We start from the raw sequence: 19,440 nt of genomic DNA on the forward strand, positions 1-19,440 counted from the left end.
CTTCCCCAGGCCCAGCATGGACCCTCTGAGGGGCTGGGGCACGGTTTTGTCCCGTAGAGGGGCAGCAGGAAGCAAGGAGGGGGGAGCAGGGACAGGCCAGGGGTGACCACCAAGATGTGGGTTTGGGTTCAGATTGGGATTAGGGTTGGGGGCAATTGGTGGTTTCTCTCTCCAGCCACTTCTCTCAGACATATAGCAATTGTGGCTTCCTGGTCACTTCTGCCGCCTCTTGGCATTTTCAGAAATGGGTGGTCTTGTGGGGTGTGGCTGGGTGGGGTAAGGCCTCGGGCACTGGCTCTGGCTGTGATGTGAGCCCGGAGACTACTGCACAGACAGCTGTTGAAAGGCAGGGCGACCTCAGCTGGGACCCCCGTGTCTGGAGGGCAGGGGGTGAATTCCTGGATTAGGGTAAGGGGACACAGGCCAAGGCAGCAGCTGCGAGGTCCCACCCCCTCTTGTAGCGCCATGAAGCTAAGAGGGCCGCCTGCCTCTTGGGTGCCAGTGAAAGTGCGTCTCTACAGGGGACTGGCTGGTGTGTCTGTGCCAGGTGTCTGTGTGTCCGTATGGCCTGCGTCCCGTGTCCCTGTGTCTGTGCTGTGTTGATGTGTCCATATGTCCACACCCCCTGTGCAAGGGTGGCCTGGGCCTGGGAGTTGGGTGACAGTCAGAAGCGGGGGCTCTGTGTGCTCTGGGACCCAAATCCCTGCGTATGTTAGGTAGCTGTAATCATAATTTACATAAAAACTTGTATTTTGCCTTTTTCTTTTTGTATAGCAGCATATTGAGGTAAAATTCACATGCCACAACGTTAACTTTTTACAGCGCATAATTCAGTGGCATTTGAATGAGTGTGGTCATGGTATTGTACACCCATTGCCACAACTGGGTTTTAGTACATTTCTGCCGTCCTCCCAAAGAAACCTACCCGTCAGCACTCACTGTCCCCCCCACCCCTCCCAGCCCCTGGCAACCTCTCATCCTGTTTCTGTCCAAGGGTTTGTCTGGCCTGGACATTCACACAAACGCAGTCGCGCACCGTGAGGCCCTTTGTGTCTGGCGTCTCTCACTTAGCATGTTTTCAAGTTCTTGCACGTGCGTGCGTCAGTCCTCTGTTCCGTTGTATCACAAACACGCTACGTTGTTCTGTGCTGTCGCCAAATGAATGACCACCCAGTGCCCCGTTCACGGCCGTGTGTGTGTTGCATTGTATTTCTCTGTTGCTGAACACTGAGACGTTTTATCTGGGGTTATTAGTCATAATGCTGTGATGCCTGTCTGTAACTGCGGCTTCTTAATTTTGCATTATTTCCATGGGACAGATTCCCAGAGTGGACTGGTTAAAAGTGTTTAAACATTTTAAGGTATTTCATTTTGCCACGTTGTTTTCCATCCAAATGAGAAGCATCGGTTTACATTCCCACCAGTTGTATTGAAATCATTAGTTTCACAGCGGCTCTGCCACCACTGGTGTTATGTTTCTAAAGCTCCTATTAATTTATTGGGTGTAAAATTAATACCCTATTTTTTTAAATAAACCTATCGCTTTGCCAGGTTACCTTCCAGTTTCCATTATTGGTGAGTCTGGATGTTTCACACATTAGTAAATTGTGTTTAGTGCAGTGAGTTATCTCTGTGGATTCTTTGCCATTTGGTTTTGGGAATTTTCGTGCTTCTTCACTAGCAGCTGTGGGTGTGCACTTCCCGCCAAGCACGGAGCAGGTGTGGAGCTGGAAGGTGGCACTGGCTGGTCCTGGAGGGGAGGGGAGCTGACACCCCGCCCCCACCTCCCTCTCAGGCTTGCTTTGCCACCTTGCTTTCCAGGATTTTCCTAAGACTTCGGAAATAGTGGCACCAGGAGATACTTGCTGAATACAAGGATGTGTGCTTTAACTACCTTTCTGTTACTGGTGTTCACATAACATCTGTAGTTAAAGTACCTCAGAGCTAACGTATTTTGTCTTTTTTAATCTCAGTGAAGGGTGAACGTTTTTCTTTTCTGTATAAATAAAAAATATTGATTTTCTCACTTTAAAATGCTGATCTAGGAAAGAATAGAAAGCATGACCCACAATCTCACTGTCCTGAGATAACTTCTGTTAATATTTTGAGCTGTTTCTTTCCAAGTTCTTTCTATGTGCAAGTTTTCAAACTACACAGCTGCTATCATCCCGCGGGGATATTGAGGGCGTCCAGCCTCCAGCATGAGCAGGCCACCCCCACACAGAGTGTGCTCCGAAGGCACGATTCTTCTGTCATGCGATGGGCCTCGGTCACCCCCTCTTGTCAAGCATGTGGCTTATTTCCAATTTTGCTTTTACTGATGAGACCCCAGAACATACATGCATCTTTAACACACCTCTGATTACTTCCTTGGGACAAATGCCTAGAAGTTGGATGATGGTTTATTTCGTCTCAGTCATATTTAAAAATTCTTCCGTTTCCTATCATTTGGTTATGCTTCTGTTATCACATATTCAAGTGTTTTTGTGTAACAAAACACTCTGTGTTGTTTTGGGCTCTGTTTCTGTTTCGATCTGAATCCGTTTGGTGCTGTCTCTCCACGTTGGTGTGTGGCCTAGTTGCTGAGCTCAGGGTAGGGCTTTAGGAAGTATCTCGTTAAAGAAGTTCTTTAGTTTTGCCTCTTCTTTCCTGAAGCTTTCTTTAACTTTTTGCCCATTTAGTTTTCCAGACGAGTTTTGAGATTCCTTTGTCGTAGTTCAAAGAATTCCTTTTGGGATATTGTTTCTTTCTTTTTTTTTTTTTTTTTTCAACGTTTATTTATTTTTGGGACAGAGAGAGACAGAGCATGAACGGGGGAGGAGCAGAGAGAGAGGGAGACACAGAATCGGAAACAGGCTCCAGGCTCTGAGCCATCAGCCCAGAGCCTGATGCGGGGCTCGAACTCACGGACCGCGAGATTGTGACCTGGCTGAAGTCGGACGCTTAACCGACTGCGCCACCCAGGCGCCCCTGGGATATTGTTTCAATTATTGAGAATCTCCACATTGATTTTTGGAGAATCAAATTCTAAAATTCTACAGATACAAACCTGTCCATCCAGGAGTACAGTGTATCTTAGCATTTATTCAGTGCTGCCCTCTTTTTGTAAATAAGATGCTGTGGTTTTCTCTAGGTAGGTCACTCGTACTGTTAAAGTTGTTCCTAAGTGGCTTGTATTTATTGATGCCAGTGTGATTGAGGTGTTCGGTGTCGTTGTATCTCCAAGCAGTGATGTCTGGTGTCCCTTAACTTTTGAGTATTTATACTCAGGTGTGGATGCGGGCTCAGGCCGTCTCTGGGTGGGGCTGTGCTTTTGTGTTTGCCGATGGCAGCTTGCAGCCGGGCCTGGCTGTTTTTCAGCCCAGATTTCTCAGCGTCGGTGGGATGACGGCACCTGCAGCTTGCTTTTCTCTCTTTCCTTTTGGTCTCACTGTCCTGCACTTTTCCTTCGCGGTCCTCTCGCTGTTTTCTGTCCCCTGTAGAAGTTGAAGTTAGGGGCCTCGCACACCTGCAGGGCAGTGTTCAAGTCGCGGCCGTTGGCCTGTGGGCCTCAAAACCTGAGTGACACCGGAGCCGCCCACAGGGCTCCTTGCACCCTGTCGCTGGGCCTGCGTCACGTCCCCCACGAGGCTGATGCTGCCGGTCCTGGGACAGCACTGTGAGAAATCTGCTCCTGACCAGGCTCCTGGGAGTTTTATCGTTGTCTTCGGAAATCATCATCTTATCTATTCAGTTCCTGATTTCTTACTCACGTTCTCTTATGTTAGTTAGAACTCTTTAAGAAGATGGAGAATTCTGGTGGTAATTCTTATTTTATCATCTGATTTTAAAGGAAAACCTTTGTGATAAATGTGGGTTTGTTGGTACTCTTGAGAGTGGATTTTGAGCATGGAAAAGATTATTCAGAAACTGTTTTAGTTCCTAAACTCAACATCCAATTTATTAAAGTTACAAATCCAAAAAAGTAGTTCTCTTTAAAAATTTTAGATGACTTTGTGACAACATGGGTGGCCCTGGAAGGCGTTATGCTAAGTGAAGTGAGACAGAGACAAACACTGTATGGTCTCACTTAACGCATGGAATCAAAAAAGTACAAAACAAAGCGAAACACCATCGGATTTGTGGTTACCAGAAGTGGGAGTTACGGGGAGGGGGAGCTGGCGTAAGGTGGTCAAAAGATACAAACCTGCAGTTATACTATAAAGATAGTAAGTGCGAGGGATGCCCCGGGCACCATGGTGTCTGGAGCTCGTGCCACCGCGTGACAAACAAGCAGGCTGTGAGGACTGGGTCCTAAGAGCTCATCACACCTCATTCACATTTCTCTGTGTGCGATGATGGGTGTTGACTAGACCTGTCGTGGTGGCGATTTCACAACAGATGTAAATCAAAACATCGTGCTGTGCACCTGACGCTCATACAGTGATGTATGACAATTACATCTCCGTAAAACCAGGAAAAAAATTTTTACATTCAGCTGATGAAAATTTATATTCATACATTTAACTATTTTTAACAGTGACTTTCAAGATGACTCAAATAGTGTTTTATCCCATTTCATAGACTTAGTTAATGTCAAACATTTAAAATTTCATTTATAGGGGCGCCTGGGTGGCTCAGCTGGCTAAGCATCTGACTTTGGCTCAGGTCATGATCTCGTGGTTTGTGAGTTCGAGCTCCGCATCGAGCTCTGTGCTGCTGACAGCTCAGAGCCTGGAGCCTGCTTCGGATTCTGTGTCTCCCTCTGTCTCTCTGCTCCTCCCCTGCTCATGCTCTGTCTCTCTCTCTCTCTCTCTCTCTCTCTCTCTCTCTTAAAAATAAACATTAAAAAAAAGAGAATATGATTTTATTTATAAATTTAACTGGATCTTCCTAAGTGCTTAAGAATTGTGTTTCCAGTAAGTTTAAGTATAAGTATGGTGAATCATACATTTGTGTAAATGTCCCAACACCTTTTACAGATTTATCAAGGTTTGAACTTAACATCACAAGTCTAAGTCAATTTTTTCATTCCATTTATAAAGTCGGACTCACACGGTGAATGTGATGCTGGATGTGACCGCATTCAGCATGTTGGCGTGTGCTGACACATTCTGTGTTTGATCCTCCCAGGGTTCGATGTGATCGTCCACTGAGGAAACCGTCTCAGAGCAAATGAAGCTGAGGCTTCCTTCCCGTTCATTTTGGTTGCCTTGTCGGCCAGATTCTTTCCGGAGACACCGGTGGCCATGACAGGCACTTCTCAACTCAGTACTGGGGTCTTAGCACTTGTGGGTGCAGCTAGGCTATAATTCTGACATCGTGGCTAGATTTTGTGTTTTTTTTTATGTTTCTTTAGATTATAGACACATTCTTACCTGCATCTAAACACCTTTGAATCCTTCGCTAAAAAACAAAGAGGTGTTTTCCTGTCCCGTGGGACCATGACCGCTCTGACATATCTGGCTACTACTTGTGAGGTCCTTTACTGACATTTCAGGGTCTGTCTGTGGGTATCAGGATGCCTGGTGGACAGAAGGCTACGGGTGAAGGAAGGCATTACTGTTCCTTCTTCTTGGGAACGATGCTGGAGCTTTCCAAGTGACATTCACTAGCCGAACACCTGCATCTTTCCTAGGCTAGACTCCGCTCACCGAATGCCTGTGTGCTAACACGTGTCCACTCCCTTGCGTTTCCCTGTAAATCGCAGTTACATCTGGAGATTTCTCTTAGAGAAATGAAACATTGCAGTTGTGATGGAAGTCTTGTGGGGCGCCTGGGTGGTTCAGTCGGTTGAGCGTCATGATCTCACGGTTGGTGGGTTCCAGCCCTGTGTCGGGCTCTGTGCTGACAGCTTGTAGCCTGGATCTCTCTGTCCCTTCCTCCTTGCACTCTGTCTTCAAAAATGAATAAATGTTAAAAAAAAAAAAAGGAAGTCTTCTGCATACACTCCCTCAATCGAGTTCTGTTCTCTTTCTTCCCTTCTCTTTCACGTTCTGGATGTAGCCACTTCCTGATTTGCGGTTGTGATGCCATGCGTGTGTGAGTATTCCAGGTCCTCCCATATATGTCTGTATCCATAAATAACATACAGTGTTGCTTGCATGACTTTAATTGTGTGAGCGTGATATGTATTTACACACACATATAACTATTTCACAACTTGCCTTCTTACCCTTCGACATTGTTTTAGACATTTTCCATGTTAGTAGTGTGCAGGCTTATCTAATTTTTACGTGCTCATCCATTTTTTACTCAATAATATTTCACCGCATACATGTACCACAGTTAATTTCTCCTCTCTGCTGCTGCGAGCACGCCTGCACGTATGTCTGCAAGCGTTTGTGTGACGTGTCCAGTATGCAGTTAGAAGTGGTTTTCTGAGTCATAGGGATGCTCATTTTAAAGTTTTCTAGAAGTAGCCAAATGTTCTCCAGGACCGTTCTACAGTTTTCTCTTCTGCCCTCAAAACTGTTGCTTGACATCACTCGGCTATGACTTGGCTAAACTGAGGAGGTGAAATGGTGTCTCTTCTTTAGTGTGATGTGAACTTCCCTGTCGCCAGTGGTTTTGAGCTGCTTGTCTCTTTTGCAATTTGCTGATTTTTCTGATAGGTTATTTGTATTTTTAATATGAATTTATAGGAATTCTTTATGTTTCCTGGGAACAAATTCCACATCAGTTATGTACATTGCAAATATCTTTTTGTTTTCTGTGTAGTATCTTTCATGGTTTAGTTTAATTTGTCAACCTGTTACTTATGGTTTTGGATTTTTATGTCTTCTTTAGAAACCTTTCCCTACCTTGCAATCACAGAACTATTTTCTTGTTTGTTTCAAAGTTTTAGAGTTTGCTTTCTGACATTAGGCTTCTTTTTATTTTCTAATTTTTAAAATTGTGGCAAACCACATACACCATGAACTTTGCCATCCTAGTCACTGTTAAGTGATGTTTAATGTACTCTCCTTGTTGTGCAGTCATCGGCACCGTCCGTCTCCAGGACTCTGTTCACCTTGCAATTCTGAAACTCTTCCCCAGTAAACCCTAACTCCCCAGCCCTCCCCTCAGGCTCTGGCAGCCTCCATTCTACTTCCTGTCTCTATGATTTTAACGACTCTAAGTACCTCACATGAATGGAATCAAACAGTATGTGTGTGTGTGTGTGTGTATATATATAATATATATATAATATTACATATCATATATATTGTAATATATATGTATATGTATATATGTACATGTACATATATATGTGTGTATATATATATGTACATGTACACATATATGTGTGTGTGTGTGTATATATATATATATATAAAATTTTCTTTTGACTGGCTTATTTTCCTCGGCATTGTGTCCTCAAGGTTCAACCATGTTGTATCATGTATTAGGATTTCCTTTTTTTTTCAAGGCTGATTATTACGTCACTCTATGTAAATATCACAATTTGCTTTTCCCTTCATCCACTGATAGACACTTGGATTCCTCCCACCTTGTACCTATTGTAAGTAACACTGCAATGTGTACTAGGTGTACAAATATCTCTTTGAGACCCTGCTTTCAGTTCTTTTGCGTACCTAGAATTAGAGTTGCTGGATCAGGTGGTAGTTCTATGTTCAACTTTTTTTTAATAATTTTTTTTTTCAACGTTTATTTATTTTTGGGACAGAGAGAGACAGAGCATGAACGGGGGAGGGGCAGAGAGAGAGGGAGACACAGAATCGGAAACAGGCTCCAGGCTCCGAGCCATCAGCCCAGAGCCCGATGCGGGGCTTGAACTCCCGGACCGCGAGATCGTGACCTGGCTGAAGTCGGACGCTTAACTGACTGCGCCACCCAGGCGCCCCTATGTTCAACTTTTTGAAGACCTGCCATACAGTTTTCCTCAGGGGGCACACCATTTTACTTTCCCACCAGCAGCGCATGGGCTCCAGTTCCTCCACATCCTCTCCAACACTTAATCTCCGTTTGTTTGTTTCTTTTTGTTTTTGTTTTCTTGAAAGTAGACGTCCTAATGGTTGTGAGGTGGTATCTCAGTGTAGTTTGGATTTGCATTTCCCAATGATTAGTGATGTTGGACATCCTTTCATGTGCTTATCGGTCAATTGTGTATCTTTTTGGGAGAAATATCCATTCAAGTCCTTTGATATTTTTAAATTGGGCTTTTGTTGTTGTTGAGTTGTAGGACTTCTTTATATATTCTGGATATTGATCTCTTAAAATTTTTTTTAATGTTTATTTATTTTTGAGAGACAGAGACATAGTGTAAGCAGGGGAGGAGCAGAGAGAGAGGGAGACACAGAATCTGAAGCAGGCTCCAGGCTCCGAGCTGTCAGCACAGAGCCCAACGTGGGGCTCAAACTCATGAACTGTGAGATCATGACCTGAGCCGAAGTTGGACATTTAACCCACTGAGCCCCCCAGGCGCCCCTTGATCTCTCTCATTAGATGAACGATTTGTGACAATTTTCTCCCATTCTGTAGATTTTTTTCACTCTCTTGATAGTGTCCTTTGATGCACAGAAGTTTTAAATTTTGATGAAGACTAATTTATGTGTTTTTTTCTTCTATCGCCCGTGATTTTGGTGTAATACTCAAGAAATCATTGCCAAATCCAATGTCATGAAGGTTTTCTGTGTTTTCTCCTAAGAGTTTTATAGTTTAAGGTCTTACATTTAGATAAGCAAAAGACCCATTTTGAGTTGCTTTTTTGTATCTGATATAAGATAAGGGCCCAACTTATTATTGGTTTTTTTTTTCCTTGTGGATGTTTAGTCTTCCCAGCACAATTTAGTGAAAAGATGATCTGGTCCCTTTTGAATGGTGTAAGCACTCTTATTGAAAATCAATTGACTGTATATGCGAGGATTTGTTTCTGGGTTATTATTTTATTCTGTTGGTCTGTATACCTATCCTTATCCAATACCACATTGTTTTGATTACTGTTGCTTTGTAGTAAGTTCTGAAATCAGAAAATGTGAGTCTTCCAATTTTGTTCTTTTTCAAGATTGTTTTGGCTATTCAAGGTTCCTTGAGATTCTATATGAATTTTAGGGTGAATTTTTCTGTTTCTGCAAAAATTATTGTTGGCGTTTTGACAGAGATTGCATTGAATCTGTAGTTTACTTTGGGTAGTATGTACATCTTAAAAATATTAAGTTTTCCAGTTTATGGATATAAGATACGTTTTTTTATATATACAGTTTTTTATTTGCCAACTATTCAAAAAATTAAATTAAAATAAAACAAACTATAGATTTATTTTGAGAAAACTGATCTCTTTACAATCATTTGGGTCCTCTGGCTTGTATACGGGGGGTACATCTTGGATATGGGATAGTTTTAAGTTTGTTTAGTGTTCTTCAGCAATGTTTTGTAGTTTTCAGTGTACAAATCTTTCACCTCCTTGGTTAATTTTATTCCTAAGTATTTTATTCTTTTTTTTGTAAAGTTTATTTATTTATTTTGAGAGAGAGAGAAAGAGCATGCAGAGGAGGGGCAGAGAGAGAGAGAGGGAGAGAGAGAATCCCAAGCAGGCTCCATGCTGTCAGCACAGAGTCCAATGTGGGGCTTGAACTCATGAACCATGAGAACATGACTTGAGCCGAGATTGAGTCAGATACTTAACCGACTGAGCCACCCAGGTGCCGCCCCCCGCCCCCAGCCAAGTATTTTATTCTTTTTGATGTTATTGTAAATGGATTAAAAAAGCTCCCTTTTTTTGTTTGTTCATTGCATTGCAATGAAACACAACTTATTTTCTTGTTTTGACTTTATATCCTGAAGCTTTGCTGAATTCATTTGTTCTGGTGATTTTTGGTGGATTTTCTACAAATATAGGATTTTCTCCATTTGAGATCTGTTGGGATTTTTATTGGAATGGCATTGAATTTGTAGATTAATGTGGTGGATTACATTAATGGTAATTCTACTATTGAACTATTGTTATGTTGCTATGACAACTCAGTTGGCCATTATATACTCTTAAAATACGTACTTTGGAATTTGGTTTATTTTAATTTTTAATTCAATATTTGTGTTCATAATTGAGATGTGTGTAAAATTTTCTTGTCCTTTTCCAGTTTTGATATGAGTTGGGAAGCTTTTCTTGTATTTTTATTCTCTGAAACAGCTTGTATAAAATTATCTGTTCTTTGAATGGTCATAGAACTCACTTGCAAAATTGTCTGGGTCTGATGTTCTGCCAGAGGAAACCTGAATCCAAATTCATTTATTATTATTGTTTTTTTAAGTTTATTTATTTTTGAGAGAGGGAAAGACAGAGTGTGAGTGGGGAAGGAGCAGAGAGAGAGAGAGAGAGAGAGGGAGAGAGACAGAATCTGAAGCAGGCTCCAGGGCTCCCAGCTGTCAGCTCAGAGCCTGATGTGGAGCTTGAACCCACAAACCATGAGATCATGACTAAGCGGAAGTCGGATGCTTAACCAGCTGAGCCACCCAGGCTTCATTTTTGTGAATGGCTTTGGTAGGTAGGACTCGGAGGCGGCCCCCAAGGTTTCCATCCCTGCCTGTGGCCATCTCCCCTTGAGTGTGGGAAGGACCACGGATATGATAAGATATCACTGCCATGGTTAGTTTATAATCAGTTGACTGTGAGCTAACCAAAAAGGACCAACCTAATAAGGTGATCCTTTTAAAGGGACTGGGCCTCTCCCAAAACAAAAAGTTTAGAAGTGTGAGAGGGACTGTTGAAGGCCAGGTTGCAAGGACCTGAGTGCTGTCTCCAGGAGCTCAGAGAAGTCCCCAGCTGAAAGCAAGACAGTGGGACTCCGTTCACTGTGAAGGGTCTGGGAAGCGTGACTTTCTCTAGGTTGGCCTCCAGATGCGGGCACAGCTGGCTGACACCTTGATTTCAGCCTCGTGAGACCCTCAGCGGAGCACACAGCCACAATGACCTACAGAGCTGTGAGCTAATGAGTGCTATTTCAAGTTACAAAAACTGTGGCCAGTTTTTACACAGCAATAGAAAACTAATACAATTGCTCATGGCTTATTCGGGTTTTCTACTTTTTCAGTTACTTTGGATAATTTGCATTTTGGGGGATATATCCATTTTGTCAAAATTTTAACGTTGGCATAAAATTGTTAATAATATTCTTTTGCAATTCTAAAAATCTCTCCTGTCTGCAGTTACATTCCCTGTGTGTAAATACACTTAGGCATGTGTGCATACATGTGTACGTACACGTGCACTTGCATGAGCACTCGTGCAGATGCACGCGAGTGCTGTGTGTGTTTGTATATGTGTGTCTGTGTACAGGTGTGTACAGATACGCATACACTCTTTTTCTTGATTATTCTTGCCAGAAGCTTGTTCGTTTTATTAAACTTTCAGATTCGGCTGTTATTTCTCTATTTTCTGTTTTAAGCATGTCTACTCTTTATTAGTTCCATTTTTGTCTTTTCTGTATATTTACTGTTTTTCAAGATTCTTGAGGTATATCTGTGCTTGGTTTATTTATTTTCAATCTTTGAAAAAAATCATTGAAGTTTACAAATTTCCCCTAAAACATCACTTTAACTGAACCCCACATACTTTAATATGTGGTGTTTTAAAATATTTATTTTATTTAAACATTAAAAAATTTTTTAATTATTATTTTTTTAATTAAAATTTTTTTAAAATGTTTGCTTATTTTTGAGAGAGAGACAGAGCATAAGCGGGGGAGGGGCAAAGAGAGAGAGAGACACAGAGTCCAAAGCAAGCTCAAGGCTCTGGGCTGTCAGCACAGAGCCCAATGTGGGGCTGGACCTCACAGACCACAAGATCATGACCTGAACTGAAGTCAGATGCTTAACTGACTGAGCCACCCAGGCGCCCCTAACTTATTTATTTTCATGTTTATTTATTTTTGAGAGAGAGACAGAACACGAACAGAGGAAGGACAGAGCAAGAGGGAGACACAGACTCTGAAGCAGGCTCCAGGCTCTGAGCTGTTGGCACAGAGCCCGACTCGGGGTTGAACTCATGAACCTTGAGAGCGTGACCTGAGCCAAAGTCAGATGCCTAACTGACTGAACCTCCCAGGCACCCCTAAAAAAAGTTTTTAATGTTTATTTATTTTTGAGAGAGAGGGTGAGAGAGACAGAGCATGAGTGGGAGAGGGGCAGAGAGAGAGGGAGACACAGAATCCAAAGCAGATTCCAGGGTCTGAGCTGTGAGCACAGCTTGACATGGGGCTCGAACTCACGAACTGTGAGATCATGCCCTGAAGTTGGATGCTTACCTGACTGAGCCACCCAGGCACCCCTAAATGTTTATTTTTGAGAGAGAGAGACAGCATGAACGGGAGGGGCAGAGAGAGGGGGAGACAGAGGACCTGAAGCAGGCTCTGAGCTGTCAGCAATAGAGCCCGTCATGGAGCTCAAACCCACAAACCGTTAGACCATGACCTAAGTCGAAGTCGGACACTCAACCGACTGAGCCACCCAGGTACCCGCGAGTTTCTTCTTATTTTGACCCTAGCTTCATCTTAACTTTTATTACTCGTGCATGGTACTTTGACTGGGGGTGGGGACACAAGGCCTTCCTCATGAGGAGTCCAGGATGCATTCCAGCAGCAGAGCCAACAGGATTGTGGTGTTTTGCCTGAAGAGTGAGAGGGGCGAGGACTCAGGGCTGCAGCCCTGATCTTGCCTGAAATAAACAGTGGGCGAGTGGTGCTCACTGAGCCAGGTGGTGGGGAGGGGACCAAGGCCGGGGGCAAGAACCAAAGTTCCTTGGTCACCATAATGTATCACCTCTGGACTATTTATTTATTTATTTATTTAAGAGCACAAGTGGGGGAGGGGCAGAGAGAGAGGGGGACAGAGGATCTGAAGCGGTCTCTGTGCCGACAGCAGAAATCCCGATATGGGGCTCGGACTCACCAACTGCGAGATCGTGACCTGAACTGAAGTCGGACGCTTAACCAACTGAGCCATCCAGGTTCCCCAGCTCTGGACTTTTTAAAAGAAGTACATGTTTCAACACTTTTAAACAGTAGCGTTAAGACAAACAAACAAACAAACAAACAAACAAACAAACAGTTCTTTATTGTATGATGCTTGATATGCTATTTTGACATCCAGGTAGCAATGTTAGAAAGGCAGTTGGGTTTATGCGTCTGCACTTAATGATGTGTGTGCACTTAATGTGTGTGGTGCTCAGAGTTACAGGGTAGACCTGTCGGGCCTGAGCCCTGGGGCTTCCTCTTCTGGAGTCTGGTGGAGAAGGCCAGGGTGGCGGTCAAGACCCTGAGGGGCTGCCGGGGACTTGGAGGAAAACGAGGGGGTTGACCCAAGGGCAGAGAAGCAACCACTTAGAGAGGGAGACTTGACCATTGGAGTCAGCAAGACAAAGGCTTGAACGGCGTTTCAGGGGAATAGCGTGGGTGACATCCCACGGGGGGACAGGAGGGTGAGGTGGTGGGGACACCAAGGGCTGACCCTCTGCATGAGCTTTGGTGTGAAGGGAGCAGAGAAGTGGCTGTGCCGAGAGGTGGCTGTCTGATCTTCTGTGTTTTGAGATGGGACACCTTGGAATATAGCTTTCGGCTAATGGGATTGATTATGATGGCTTCCCTGAGTCCCTGTGCCCTCTCTTCCGCCTGCCCCACCCCACCCCGATCGGTATTCTCCTGAGAGAAGGTGAGGAAGGCTGTGTGTGGCGCCTGTTCGGGAGCCGCAGCCTCCGTTTTACTCGTTTCCACTCATCACCCCGTCTCGTGAGGCTGCTTGGGGTGCAGTCGGGGTTGGTTTGGGGACCGGGTTTCGGTTTGGATTTAGTTGGAGGGCAAACGCAAGGCCAGGCCAGGTGCCAGAGACCATGTGTCCTCTCAGGGTGATTCCGTTTAGCTGGAGGGATGGTCACGCCGGAAGCAGTCATTGCTGACATTACCGCGAGGACGTCAGGACTCAGTGCCTGCCTCGTCCTGCCACAGCAGCGCCACAACCTGTGGCAGCCTCGTGCTCAGACAGTGGGGGTCGCTGTTGTTGGGAGAAAGGACATGGGTGGTGGGGCCTGTGTTCTCTCAGGTGAATGTGGAAACCCTTACTTCCCTCCTTCTCTGTTCCTGCCAGGATCCTGGCCACAGCGGGCACTGACTTCGACCTGCGGACCCTGCGGGCCGTGCGTGTGCTCAGGCCCCTGAAGCTGGTGTCTGGGATTCCGAGTGAGTCTGGCAAAAGCAATCAGCCCCAAGCCTACCTGGATCACTAACACCCTCCCCCAACCCCACCATGGCCACAGCCACAGTTAAGCCTTAACCAGTGGGCCCTTTGGCTTGGGTGACTTGAAGCTCAGGGCTCCTGACCTGTGAGAACCAGGTGTGAAGAAGCCTGACATTCTCTGTGAAAGCCCAGAGAGTGGCTCTGTTGTTTTGCCCTGATTTGGCTTCCCCAGATGGAGACTTTGCTTCTCCTCACATGCTCTGCTACATTTCTAGCTCTTTGCTTCTTTTTCTGGGGTTAAAGCACAGACAAGAGACCGAGCAAGGTGGTAGGCAGGATGCCTGACAAAATAGTCAAAGGACCACCTGACTTGGCTCAGGCTTGGCAGGGCCTTGGAGAACTGAGGCCCGGTTAAGACATGCTCTTGGATTCAGCTGCTCAAGGAGCCACGCCTGGTTAGGAGCATGGCCAGGGTTACCTTGAGAGGCAGGGGCGGCCCTGACTCCTGTTCCTCAGTCCAGTGGAAGTCTGGTTTTCGGTTTCCTCAGGGCCCAAGTGGGCAGGGACTTAGGGCTATGTCCCCCTGAGGCTGCTGCCGGGGGAGCCCCTGTTCTGCCCCAGGACCCTGCCAGGTAAAGGCTCAGGCTTGTATCTAAGAGCTGGGGCCATGCGGGGAGGGGGTCATGGGGTTGAGCTTCCTCTGTGTGCTGAGTCCCTCTGGCTTTGTGGTCAGTGGTCAAACACTCCTGCAGGCAGGTCCCCTGCTTTGCCTTCTCTAAAGTGTTGGGGCCTGTCAAGATCTGCTCTTCCCTCCCAGCACCCCCTCCCCTCCCCTCCCCTCCCCTCTTAGGACTGTGTTCTTGCTCCACCCAGAGTCCTCCGTAGGTCCACACATCTCGCCAGCACCCACCCTCCACCAGACCCCAACTCTGACACGACACGCCCTGCCCCTCCCCTGCGCTGGGACTTCTCTCCGTCTACTTCCCTCTGAGACTTATGCTTGGTCCCCCACCCCGAGCACTCTTGTGTAAGCACGTGCGGTTTCCCCCGACTCCCCACGCTCCCTGCTCCGTCCCCTACTCTGAGGGCTCTCAGATCGGCACCTTGCCCCAGGACCCCCAGTCCTAAGCAGCCCAGGTGCTCGCCAGTCTGCCCCCCCCCCCCCCCCCCCCGCCCCCTGCACTGCCCACCCTGCTCTGACTTGCCCTGCTCTGGCTGCTCTGGCCCAGGTCTGCAGGTGGTGCTCAAGTCCATAATGAAGGCCATGGTCCCGCTTCTGCAGATTGGGTTGCTTCTCTTCTTTGCCATCCTCATGTTTGCCATCATTGGCCTCGAGTTCTACATGGGAAAATTCCACAAGGCCTGTTTCCCCAACAGCACAGGTGAGGCCTGGCAGCACCCCTTGGGCTCAGACGGGACCACAGACTCACTCATCCAGGAGACAGGCACTGTTCTAGGTGCCAGACGGATGGGGGCGGGGGGCACACACCACAACCTGAAAACCACAAAAACGTGAGTAAACACCTAAATGCAATGATTACAGGTTGTGGTACTTGCGGTAGAATAACTTGGGAGCCTGCTTCACAGAGATGGGCCAGGGGAGGCCTCTCTCCTGAGGGGCCAGGTGAGCAGCGATCGGACTGCCGTTAGGAGGGATTGCAATGTGGCCGCCAGGCCGGAGAAGTCCACTTACGAGGCGCAGCCGGAATAGAGGGGAAATCACGTGGGCTTCATGGCCGCGGTAGGGACTCCGAGTCTTCCTCTGAGAGAAATCAGGAAGACAGTGGAGGGCTCTGAGTGAGGACTGACGTCATCTGGTTGTTCTCGCTGCTCCAGGGAGGCAAAGGCAGAAACAGGCTTCCTCAGGAGGGCAACATCTCGACTGGAGAGACATGGCGGCTGCGGCCAGGCCGTTCTGGTGGAGACGGCACAACGGGTTGGGCTCTGGGTGTGTTTTGCAGTGAGGCGGATGAGCCACATGAACGTGTCAGTCGACGCAGAGAAAGCTCTGACTAAAATTTAAATCGTTCATGATTTTAAAAACGTCTTATCAAAGCACTCTGTAGGGCCAGTGTAGTGAGGCTTGGGCCCTGCAGCCCCCAGCCATCCTGTGGCCACACGTTGTGTGGGCTCTGAGCCGATCTGCCCGGCAAGCAGGGCCTGCGGTGGCTGACTCCAGAGTGACAGGCAACATCTGTGTGTCAGGAGAGCCTCAGTGTTAGTTTGGCTGTGAGAGAAAGGAGCGGTCAGCATTGTAGTGGTAGGAAGAGTTGGATGTTAGGGGTTTGTCGTTTTTGAGTTTAAGGCGAGCGAGTCCTGAGCGTGTTTAAACAGTAATGGGCAGGTTCCAGTAGGAAGGGAGAGGTTGACCAGTGGTTCCTGGGACGGTTGGTCTGAGCTCAGGGGGAGCCAGACTGTAGGCAGGGGGAGAGAGTTGGTGCAGGGAGGGAGGGTGGGGGGAGCAAGGGAGGATTTCCATTGGTGCTTGATGCCTGCCCACGTGTGCTGAGGCCTTCGAAGCCCAGGGGCCGCAGGAGGGGTTGGAGAACTTGGTGTTTCTGGGTTCAGGGTCTGTGCTTCATTCTCCTCTCCACAGATCCAGAGCCAGTGGGTGACTTTCCCTGTGGCAAGGAGGCCCCAGCCCGGCTGTGTGAGGGCGACACCGAGTGCCGGGAGTACTGGCCGGGACCCAACTTTGGCATCACCAACTTTGACAATATCCTGTTTGCCATCTTGACAGTGTTCCAGTGCATCACCATGGAGGGATGGACTGACATCCTTTATAACGTGAGTTGCATCTTGGCCCTGGGACTGTGGATGGACCCCGGAGCTCCTAGGATCCCATTTGGGGTGACATTCCTGACCAGAGAGCCTGTGCCCAGCCCCAAGTTCCTTCCTCTACCCTAGGATGAAATACAAGCCCCTTCCTTCAGATGACTCCACCAAGGGCCCACTGTCGTCAATGTCAACTCGAACCCTTGACCTAGGTCCTAGAGTCTCCAGGACAGCTTCTCTCATGAAAGTAAAACTGAGGGCCAGGTAGAGAGCCAGCAAAGAAAATGCCAGGGAAGATGCTACTGCTGCTGCTGGTCACATGGTCACAGTGCCAGTCCCTAAGGCTCACTGCAAGCTTGCTCCAAGCTAGGCCCTGCGTGAAGTGTCCTATCCCTGTTAACTCATAGAGTCATCTCAAGAACCCCATGTACAGTGAGGAAACTGAGGCATGGAGGGGCTGTTGAAGTTGCTCAAGGCCCTGCGACTGGTAGGCAGCTTGCTGGGAACTACTAGTTGTGCCATCCCTGCTGGGTTTTCTGGATGGAGGGAGGGAGAGGGAAGCCTGCTGGGCCTCTTGTTGTCCCTAGGCTGCCCGGTAAAGACAGGAGCAGGGCAGGGTTTGTGGCTGCACTCAGCAGACTCTCAGGAAGACTTCTCTGATGGCGCTGGGGCTCTGGGCTCAGAGTGTGTGTCTTGCACATTTCTGTCTTCTCTGCCGTGTCTATCTGGTGCTGTTTCCTCTTCATCCTCTTGCCCACGAGGATGCCTGCCTGTCACAGTGATGTACACAGGGCAGTCTGGGTTGGTACCCATGACAGAAGCTGGTCTAATGCCCTTGCCTGGTGGCCCATCTCACTGCCACCTCTCCTCCGTGTGACGCTCTTCTGGGAGGACTCGACCACAAAAGCTTGAGCAGAATTCTGTCTCTTTTCTTATGTGATGACCTCCCTCGCTACCTCCTACATGCTGTAGCCCCATGAGCCACCGGGGCATAAGAACAATGAAATTAGTCCCTCAGGGACTTTGGGAGGTCGACAAGGAAGGCACACGTGAGCTAGAAATCTTGGAAGGTTTGGCTGGGAAGGTATGGCTGGCGGATTGCTGTTTTCTGGATAGCTAGAGCGAGCTCTGCTTGTGGGCTGTGGGTGGAGGACTTGCAGGTACAAGACACCTCGTGCTGAACCTGCCACTTGGGTGCTGAGGTGGGGTTTGGGCTCTAAGCCCCTGGAGGCCTGGGTTCCCGGCCTCTAGGAGCCCGGGGAAGAAATGACGGTGCGATAGTCTGGTGGCATGAGGGACAGGAGGAAAGGGGCAGACTGGGGCCCTCTGTTCTGTGGGTGCATGGAAACCCAGGTGGATCTCAGGGCTAGGAATCCAGCAAGTGCTTGGGAAATGCTCACTGAGCGTGCAGGGGGAAGGTGGAAGTTCAGGAAAAGCTGGCCCAAAGTCCCCTGAACCAGATCCCTCCTTGGACTGGGAGTCGTGTCTCCTGACAGGCTCTGTTTAATTGAGGAAAAGAAGAACAGGCGCAAAGGCAGTTATGAGGAGCTTGACTGTCCTTTTCCTACAGCCGGTCAAGGAGCGATTTCCCAAGGACAGACCCTAAAAATAGCTCTGAGCTGGCCACATCCCTGCCAGCCCCACCTGAGCAAGGGCTGCATGAACAGGTCTCTGCAGCTTTCAGTGCCCCCTGGGACTTGGCCAGGGGCCCTGGTGACTCAGATGGGTGGGTCTGTGCCCTGTGTGGGAGGGGCTGAGCAGGAACTAGGCCCTAGGGCAGGACTGGTCACGAGAGCCACAGAGGGTTCATTTGGCATATACTTCCATTGGACCCGCTGGGCTCCGGGCACCCCCGAGATGCTACATGTACAGTGGTGAGCAGAAGGTGTTCGATAAAGGCCTTATAATGCCAAGTGCTTTAAAGAAAACAAAGGTGGATGAGGGGCAGGGAGTAATGAGTTAGACACCTTGTGAAAGCCAGGCCTGGTGAGGTCTGGAAGCCAGACGTGCAGGTGCTATGAGATTGTGCCTTGGCGGTTTGGCAAGGCACCAGGACACGGTGACAGTGGTGACCTGTGAGGTGGCCTAGACCTGGCTGGGTCCACTCTCCACACTGGGGGGTAAGAGGGTGAATTGCTGCAAATCAGATTGGGTGTTTCGAAGGGGATTCTTCAGAGAAAGAGCCTGCCGCTTGCCTCCAACCCAGTGCTCCAACCCAGACGTGCTCCTGGAGAGTGGAGCCCCAAGTGACAGTGCCGGGATTTCAAGGGCAGGAGCCACTGGCCTGCCACGGTGGGGTGGAGGGAGAGAGGTGGAGAATACACTCAATGTTGGGAACAGAGGAGGGTGTGTGAGTGTTTCTCATGGACCAGCTATGGCCAGGGGACAGTAGCCAGCCAAGAGCCCTTTTAAATTCTGACCAGGGCGAGTGACGTCTCAGTAGAGAACCTATGTTCACAACAGACTGCTGGAAAGATGGGGGTGGGGGTGGGGGAGTTCTCCAACTGAGCGAGAAAT

General features: G+C 47.7%; 1 protein-coding gene across 1 annotated transcript in view; it reads left to right on the top strand.

The window, feature by feature from the left end:
• CACNA1B (calcium voltage-gated channel subunit alpha1 B) overlaps positions 1-19,440 on the top strand; it is a 198,695-nt gene that overhangs the window by 28,261 nt on the left and 150,994 nt on the right. The window contains exons 6-8 of the mRNA XM_040460282.1: positions 14,059-14,150; positions 15,378-15,530; positions 16,745-16,935. Coding sequence (XP_040316216.1) covers positions 14,059-14,150; positions 15,378-15,530; positions 16,745-16,935 — 436 coding nt within the window. The remainder of the gene's footprint in view (positions 1-14,058; positions 14,151-15,377; positions 15,531-16,744; positions 16,936-19,440) is intronic.

The sequence above is a fragment of the Herpailurus yagouaroundi genome, unplaced genomic scaffold (assembly GCF_014898765.1).
Source record: "Herpailurus yagouaroundi ecotype Mexico unplaced genomic scaffold, PumYag 249, whole genome shotgun sequence".
NCBI lineage: Eukaryota > Metazoa > Chordata > Mammalia > Carnivora > Felidae > Herpailurus > Herpailurus yagouaroundi.